The 8,988-nt window shown below is 46.0% G+C and overlaps 1 protein-coding gene across 1 annotated transcript; it reads right to left on the bottom strand.

Annotated features, from left to right (window-relative positions):
- Positions 1-635: 635 nt before the first annotated feature.
- LOC122104575 (cytochrome c oxidase subunit 7A-related protein, mitochondrial) lies at positions 636-8,371 on the bottom strand. The gene is made up of 3 exons (XM_042675515.1): positions 8,248-8,371; positions 2,320-2,451; positions 636-836 (listed from the first exon to the last, which is right to left on the bottom strand). The coding sequence occupies exons 1-3, from the start codon at positions 8,317-8,319 to the stop codon at positions 696-698; spliced, it is 345 nt and encodes a 114-aa protein (XP_042531449.1). The 5' UTR covers positions 8,320-8,371; the 3' UTR covers positions 636-695.
- Between the last annotated feature and the right edge of the window lie 617 nt (positions 8,372-8,988).

Genomic DNA, 8,988 nt, shown 5'->3' with positions numbered 1-8,988 from the left:
GCAAATAACCCTTTGAAACAAACACAGGCAAGCTGCAAATAATTTCTATTAACATTTTGCTGCAAGATGGAAAAATCCCCCAAGGTGCCACTAACCTGAGCCCTTATTTCAAGCGCCTGGCCTTGGCTTGTCTTCCTTCCTCAAGTCACATCCAAATCCAGAAAGACTTGTGCATTCCATGCTTTAAAAAACACTCTCTAGGGGCTGGGAAGGTGGCTCAGTGGTAGAGCGCTTGCCTTGCATGACTGAGGCCCTGGGTTCGATTCCTCAGCACCACATAAGCAAAAAGAAAAAAGCCAGAAGTGGCGTTGAGGCCCAGGACCAGAGTTCAGGCCCCATGACTAGACCTCCGCCCCCCAAAAAAACAAAAAAACTCTCTAGGTCCCTGAGGACATCAGCATAGACTGACACTAATGATCCTGTGTGTTCCACCTTCATCCAGACTCTCCAGGGAAATCAGGAGCCCAAACTCACAGCACAATAGTTTAACTGTCAAATGAGCTCTGACATCTGACAGGCCATATACATTTCATAAACAAACCAAAATACTGCTCATATCTTTCTCTTTGTTTTGCAAAAATGTTAAGGAGGCCATCCAAGAGGAAACAATGAAACAAATGATTTTTCAGAAAAACAATGAAAACTGAAGTTTCAAAGGGTCTATGCCAAAACCAAACTGTTGTCTGCAGCAGAGCTCACTTGTTTCTGGGCTGAGAAGCCATGTAGAGGGCAATCAGGCAGTAGATGGTGCCGCCCACAGTCAGCGCCATAGTGGTCCGGTAGAGCATCTGGTCAGGCAGGCCTCTTTTCAGGTGGATAGGCACACCATCAGATTTCTGAATGAATGAGAATTAACAAGGGTATGGGTCATAAGAGTTCACAACTTTAGCACAATAAAGAATAAATGTATCTACTGTGAAATTGATCCATAAACAGAGTGCAAAAGCTCTAATGCATCAGAGTGCTGACTAAAATAATGGTCTATTTCCTTAAAAATGCAGCTAAAGCTGGTAGATCCTAAGCCATTCTCCAAATCAATCTGAGGCAACATCATGCAACAACTCCCAAATCCCAAGGCACACTGGAGAATTTTTTTTTTTAAAAAGGCAAAGATACCACCAGATACCAAAAATGGTGCCAGGTATAGTGACTTACACCTATAATCCAGAGATCAAAAGAATCTTGGTTTGAAGCTAGCCTAGGCATAAGTTAGATTCCATCTCAATAAAGATGCTAAATGTGGTAGTACACAGCTATAACCCCAAGTAGGAGTATAGAGGACTGGGACCAGTCCTGAGCAAAAGAAAAGAGTCTATCTAAAAACAAAAGCAAAAAGGGCTGTGAATACAGCTCAAATACTGAAACACTTCCATAGCAAACAGCTGGCCCTAAGTTCAAATCCCAGAATCACATGCATGCACACACACTGCATGCACACATGGACACCCAACACATGGACACACACATATGCAAACACACAAAGGAGAAAAAGAAATGCTTTCCAAGTACTTCCGCATTTAGCTTGGTTTCTGACAATGTCATAACACACCAGAACAATTACTAAGCTCAAGAAAATAATCAGCTTCCTTCTTTCCATCAAATAGTTAAAGCCCCATTTGGTAAATAGACTCCATAGATATTTAATCCATTATATTTTGCTTAGTCTCCAAAAGCTCTCAAGAGTTCAAAGTCCTCTTAAATCTTACTTAGTAGATAAAAGGGGATCAAGGCAATCAGACCAGAGGAACACTATCTCCAGAATGGACCTGAAATGACATTCTCAGGAGACAGTGATCCTGTTGCAATGGCAGCGGGCTCTGCCAGTCCCGTAGCACGTGAGACACAGCTAGGTCACAGAGTTTCAATTATCTCTAAGTAGATTAATAACATTTGAAATTTCAATTCTGTCTTCTATCTGTTGATTAGCACAGCTACCCAAGAGGACCTCTGGTAACTCCTATCAACAGCTCAGTGAATTTTAATGTCAAGCAAGAAGAAGTAATTAGAAGAAAACTTGTTACCAAAAGACACTGCATGTCCCAAGCACAAATATAAACTAGGTGACAGGAACTGATATATATGCAATACAAAAGCCTGTGTACACTTAACATTGTGATAAGGCCCTAACCGCCCTGCTGGCTGTCATCAGCATTACCTAGGAAATTTCCTATTAGTTTATGTATGGCTGAAACTAAAATCAAGAGAATTCTACATAAAGAAAAAGAAGGTTGGGTAGTAGACCAGTCTAAAATTCAGCTTCAGAAGAGATTTTTAAACCTTTTCCTTTCACAGGTTTCTCTCCCAAATGTCTTCCCTCACCTGGAAAAACTTCTGCAGCTCTGGAACTTTGTTCTTCCCAGCATAATCATAAACAGTGGAACTGGAGCTCAGCTTAGTCGGTGTGGCAAATATGATAGGAGGTGCTTCTGTGGAGCCCACAGGCTTTAATCCCTGAGGAGAAAAGGAAAGCAGAGTTCAAAGCATGTCTGGGTATCCAAGCAAATCTTCCAAGGAGCAGGCTGTCTAGAGCAGTGGCAGTGTCATGCAACTACACAAGGGAAAGAAGAACTCTCTCAAACCCTGCACTGCCAGGCCTCAAGCTGTTGACAAAACATCCTAATCTCAATCCACAGCAAACCATGCAAGATGAGAAGCCCGTTCTGAGCCTTCAGAACACCACCTGGGTCTACTTTCATATCATACCAGTAAAACACTTAGGAGCCTCTTTGAACCTGTAGCTGTCTCTTTTCTCCTCTGGCTTAAGCTAATGAATTAATATGGAATGCCTCATCCCACAGTGGACTTCCAAAACTTCCAGACACATCGTAAAGAAATATTATGAAAGGGGCTGGGAAGTTGGCTCAGTTGTAGAGTGCTTGCCTTGCATGCCTGAGGCCCTGGGTTCGATTCCTCAGCACCACATAAGCAAAAAGAAAAAAGCCAGAAGTGGCGCTGTGGCTCAAGTGGTAGAGTGCTAGCCTTGAGCTGAAGAGCTGAGGGACAGCGCCCAGGCCTAGAGTTCAGGCCCCATGACTGGACCCAAAAAAAAAAAAAAGAAATATTATGAGACTATGATAGGGGGAAAAAAACCTGGTCTTTTAGGACCAGAAAATTAAAAGCCAAAAGGAAACTATAAAATAACTGACCTTTCAAGCCTTAATAAACTCATAAGTTAAATACATATACAATAAAAGTGGCCCTGGTGCCTGTGGCTCACACCTGTCCTAGTTACTCAGGAGGCTAAGATCTGAGGGTTGTGGTCCAAAGCCAGGGCAGGTAGGAAATTCCATGAAATTCTTCTCTCCAACTAACCAGCAAAAAAAACAACAACAACAAAAAAACAGCAAGGGGAGCTGTAGCTCAAGGGGTAGAGCGCTAGTCTTTAGCAAAAAGCTAAAGAACAGCACCTCAGTTCAAGTCTCAGGCCCAGCACACAAAAAGCGGAAGGAGTACTGATATGTTACTGTATGAGCAAGTCTTGAAAACATGCTATGGCCACATCTTTTATGATTCCATTCAAAGCAAGCCCAGAATAGGGAACAGAAACTAGACTGATTAGTAGCTGTTTAGGGATGAGGTAGTACTAAGGAGGTGAGAGCAGACGAGACAGGTTCTTTTTTGTTTGACTATTTTGGTTTCTGGTGGCATTGTGTTTGAATCCAAGGCCCCATGACTGCTAGGCAGGCATGCTATTCTTTGAGCCATACCCCCAGCCCTATTTTTCAGATAGGGTCTCACATTTTGTCTGACAGACCTCATCTTTCTACTTATGTACCACTATACCCAGCCCAACAAATTTCTTTTCGAAGAGGTGAAAATTCATACCTCCAAAACTAATGAAGGGCCATTTAGGCTAGTTTTTCCCAGTCCATTTAAATTGCCTTAAAAAAAAAAAAAAAGTCAGGTGAGATGGCTCATGCCTGTAACCCTGGCAAAATCTACCAAACTGGCCAGGTACAGTGGCATATACTTGTAATCTCAGTCGATGGAAGCAAAGATGGGAGGATCAGGGGTGTGAGGTCAGCCTGATATACGCAGAATGTCATAAACAACTGAAAGAAATGAAATAAAAGAAGAAAGGGGGGAGGGGAAGCCACCAAATTACGTATCAAAGTGGCCAAACCATTTTTCATTCTCTCCATCAAAGGGAGAGTCTGGGAGAATCATGCGTCAAGGTCAGCATGGGTAATAACATCCAGAGACCCAATCTCAACCAATAACTGAGCATGGTGCTGCACACTTGTTATCCCAGCTAAGTGGGAAGCATAGATAGGAAGATCAAAGGCAGGCTGGCCTTGGCATAACTTCAGGGCTCTACCTGAAAAATTACTAAAGCAAAAAGGGCTGGGGGCCTGACTAAAGTGATAGAGCAACCACCTAGCAAGCAAATACCTTGAGTGGGAAATCAAAGGGGGTGGGAGTTACTGTGGGTTGTTTGTTTATTTACCCTTTGTGAAGCTGGGGATTGAACAGAGGGTCTCAATGATAGGCAAATGCTCTACCACTGATTGAGCTATACCTCCAGTTCCTACCTGCTCATAATTTTTTTTTTGGGGGGGGGTCCAGTCATGGGGCCTGAACTCTGGGCCTGAGCGCTGTCCCTTAGCTCTTCAGCTCAAGGCTAGCGCTCTACCACTTGAGCCACAGCACCACTTCCAGCTTTTTTCTTATGTGGTGCTGAGGAATCAAACCCAGGGCCTCTTGCATGCAAGGCAAGCGCTCTACCACTGAGCCACCTTCCCAGCCCCGCTAACTGCTCATAATTTTTAAAGGAGAAAAGCAAATTATTTCCCCGAAAGCTGACTGGCCCAACATTTTCTTCATATTCTACTATTTAGGTTTGAGTAGGAAGGTAAAAAACTAAGAAAATTACCTCAAAAATTTAAATGTTAGAAACCGCTACACCCTTTCATTCTAATTTAGGACTACAAACTAGTTTCAATGACTCCATTCATTCCTAACTGCAAGCTGGACATTCTCCCTTCTATATCTCTCTGACACTTCATACTGGGCATGTCCAGAATCCACTCATAAGCCTATCTGGAAGCTCCTTCTCTGTGCAAAGCATCACCACCCTCCTTTCCCATCTTCTTGGAGTCCGCCTTCCTTACCTTCAACATCTTTCAAATGGGTAAGAGGGCAAACTATTGCAACTGTTTCACTTCTCCCAAAATGGAGACCAACCAACCTAAACCCTTTATGATCTACCTCAGACCTCCGTATCTAAGCTTATCTACTCAGTGATTTCCCCCCAGCTCCCTTCTCTACTTTACTCTCAATTCTCTTTACCTAGACTATCATTTTGCCATCTTAATTAGGAGAACTGATATGTCATATAGCAAAATCTACCAAACTGGCCAGGTACAGTGGCATATACTTGTAATCTCAGTCAATGGAAGCAAAGATGGGAGGATCAGGGGTGTGAGGTCAGCCTGATATACGCAGAATGTCATAAACAACTGAAAGAAATGAAATAAAAGAAGAAAGGGGGGAGGGGAAGCCACCAAATTACATATCAAAGTGGCCAAACCATTTTTCATTCTCTCCATCAATGTGCTGTCTGGTTTTGTCTGCCATTTGATTATCAGCATTCTGGCAGATGTGAAGTGGTATCTCACTGTGGTTTTTATGTGCTTTTCCCTAATGACTAATGATGTTAAAATATTAATCATCTTTTCATGTAATTATTGGCCTCAATTTATTTGTGGCACTGGACACAGGTAAGGAAAATGCTTTCCAATCAATCACTGAAAAATAGCACCCTTTCCAACTACTACAGTGTGCTCGTGTCTCCAAGAAAGGAAAAGTTAGAGTAATCCTAATGACCAAAATCAGAGCCCCTGATGCGTGCTATCCAAATCACTCTGAAATCGACAAGCCTATCGCTCACTGCTGCCTCTCCTGTTCTTTTTTCCTGGCTCTAAGGTTTGTACTCAGGGTCTCCTGCTTGCTAGGCAGGCACCCTATCCCTGGGCCACCACTCAAGAACTCTTTAATTTGGGACAGCATTCAATCCTGAGTAATACAAGGGGTGAGGGGTCAGGGTTTAGGAGGAGTTTTTAAGAGGTTCAAATTCTACAATTCAAGAGATGCCAGAATCTGAAAACCCTACCTATATCAAATGCATTTGTGATCATCTCTGCTCTGGGTGCTAGTTTTATTTCTGTATCAGTTTTTTTTGTTGGTTTTTTTTGAAATGTCACTTTCTCCTTTTTAGGCAACAAAGATCAGATTATGCTAAAGCTCTATTAAATGAACTGCTCCCATCACTACCGAAAAAAACAACCTGTGATATATCCATATCATGTCATGTAACATAAAACCTCAAAAATACATTAAAAATACACCACACATACTGTGTGGTTCCATTTACATGAGGTTCAAAAATTGGCAATATTATCTACAAAGTCAAAAGTCATAATTAGGCAAGTGGACAGGCAAAGTTGGTAGAGGGAGAGTATGAGGGAAGTTCCTAGGAGTTCACAGTGTAGATCATATAGCTGTCAAAATTTAAACAGTAACACTTAAGACCCAAGCACTAAAAGCTACACCTTTTAGAAGTAGCTTAGAAAGGGCCACTTGTCCACATATTCTACAAAAGAAACCACTGGAGGAAGTGGCACTGTGGCTCAAGAGGTAGAGCGCTGGTTTGAGCTGAAGAGTGCAGGTACAGCGCACAGGCCCAGAGTTCAAGTCCCACGACCGACAAAAAAAAAAAAAAAGAAACCACTGGAACATTACTGGCAATTCCTTCCTTGCAATTCATTACTCTTCTAATACTGGACTGTTCTTTGAATCAATTTTCTTCAACTGAAACATGGACATTTGTTCTCTAAATACTTCCTAGATGATCTCTCCACCAGAATCCACTACCCCCTATCTATGGACCGAACACACGGAGATCTCCCTATTAAGTGTATTATTCATAAATCCAACTTTTACCAGATACGACGTATCACAAGCACAGTAATGATAAACCATAGACATTCGCTTCCCATGGCCTCCTCTCACCCCAGAAAACTTTCCCTCCTTATCCTAACCAGTAGCATATCGAATCTTAGACTGAAATCACATTTTTATTTTTTTTTGATCGGTCGTGGGCCTTGAACTCTGGGCCTCAGCTCTTCAGCTCAAGGCTAGCGCTCTACCACTTGGACCACAGTGCCACTTCCGGTTTTCTGGTGGTTTATTGGAGATAAGAGCTTCACGGCCTTTCCTGCCTGGGCTGGCTTTGAACCGCGATCCTCAGATCTCAGCCTCCTGAGTAGCTAGCACTACAGGCGTGAGCCACCGGCGCCTGGCTGAAATCACATTTTTAAACATCTTCTCATTGAGCAGGCTGTACTGTCTCTCAGTAGGAAAAATGGAGGGGGGGGGGGGGTAGAGGCAACAATAGCCTTTATAGCCTACGGGTCTGTTACTATTGTAGGCAAAGCTTTCTAACTGTGTGTTTCACCGACCCTTCTCACACTACTGTAGGAGGATGAGGAATGAATGTCGCCTTTTCGCAGCCTCTGATTCTGGAGAATAGCTATCGCTTATCCAGAACCAGGCACTTGTCAAGAATGCTGGATGCAACTGAGCTCAGAATAGATTAAAAGCCGCAAAGTCAGTGCCTGAACCACCCAAATGTGTATGAGACTCTAAAAACACGGCCTCGTTACAACGTGCAGGCTGGAAATCGCAACTCCGACAGGAAGAGCTGGGGTGGAATCTGAATGGTCAAACCACGGGCCCTTCACGGCTGAGACGTGGAAGTGCGCGCAGCCGTGGCTTCCCGTGCGCAGCCTCCGCAGGCCGCTCCTTGGCCCGGCACCGACCGCCCTCGAGGACCCCGTGCTCGGGTGAGGCTGCTGAGACGGAGCGGGGCGGCGGTGGTAAGAGGGTTGTGGAGAAGGCCAAAAGCTAGCGTTCCTCGACAGGAGGGGAAGAGCCGAGCCTCGAACTCAGAGAGCGAAGTGACACTCCCGGCGCTGCCGGCTTCTCCCGCCTCCCAGCGCACACAAGCAGCGACCCCGGGGGTCACCTTGACCCCTGCAGGGCACCAGGCCGAACCTCTGCGCCGGGCCCCTCCGCCGAGCGGCAGACACGGGACGCGGGGCCTCGCGAGCCCCGCAGCCGACGCGGCTCGGACCCGGAGCCGCCCGCGGGCAGGAGCCTCGCCCGGCGCCGGCCGCGCCTGCCCGGCCCGGTCCGGAGGCCCGAGCTGCCATCCCGCCTGTCCGAGCAGGAAAGCACAACCCCTACCTGCGGGCTGTACGCGTCCGAAGCCCAGGCTCCAGCCAGCTTCTGCGTGAAGCCGCTAAACTTGTAGTACATGATGCCTGGACCCCAGCAACCACCCCGGAGAAGGACCCTGCCTCCTCCGAGGGCGCCCCGAGGCTCCGCGAAGGACCCCGCGCCGGGACGCGGGCTGCCCAGGGAGAGCCTCGTTTAAAACCTACTCTGTGTAGCCACTCAGGGACACAGCGCAGGGTGCTCAAGACAGGAGAGTGGCCTAGCCTATTCTACAATCATGGAAAATTTGCTATGCCGAGGGCTTTTGAAAAGAGAACGCTCCTTCTTCCCTCAATGAGAAACGGGCAGTGTTAAGACGCCTTAAGAACTGCGCAAGTGCTGTGCGGACCGAGTCCGCGGTGGAGGCTCTGCTGGAGGTCAGGTGTAGGGGGTTGTGGGCGGGGCCTGAGTTGGGGCGGGGCCAGGGCGGGGCCGAGGCGGGGCTCGGGAGGGAGAGTCTTGCTACTTGCGGCGCCCCCTAATCCACGGGTTGGCTGGTCTTTTGTTGGTTTTTTTGTTTGGTGTTTTGTTTTCAACCAAATCTTACTTCCTCCTAGTCCCTTTTCTTCCTATGCGGCCTTGGAAAATGAGCCTAAACCTGCCCGCAGGGCTTTCCAAGGCTCGCTTGGAGTGGGGGCCCAGAAGAAAATTGGAAGCCTCTGCCAAGGAGCTGTTTAAGACTGTTTAAGGCTGTTGAGGGTTTGGCTTTAG

Source organism: Dipodomys spectabilis, unplaced genomic scaffold (genome assembly GCF_019054845.1).
Source record: "Dipodomys spectabilis isolate Male_0828 unplaced genomic scaffold, ASM1905484v1 ptg000026l, whole genome shotgun sequence".
In the NCBI taxonomy this organism is placed as follows: domain Eukaryota; kingdom Metazoa; phylum Chordata; class Mammalia; order Rodentia; family Heteromyidae; genus Dipodomys; species Dipodomys spectabilis.
The sequence above is the reverse complement of the archived record's forward strand: the minus strand, read 5'-3'. Positions and strand labels throughout refer to the sequence as shown.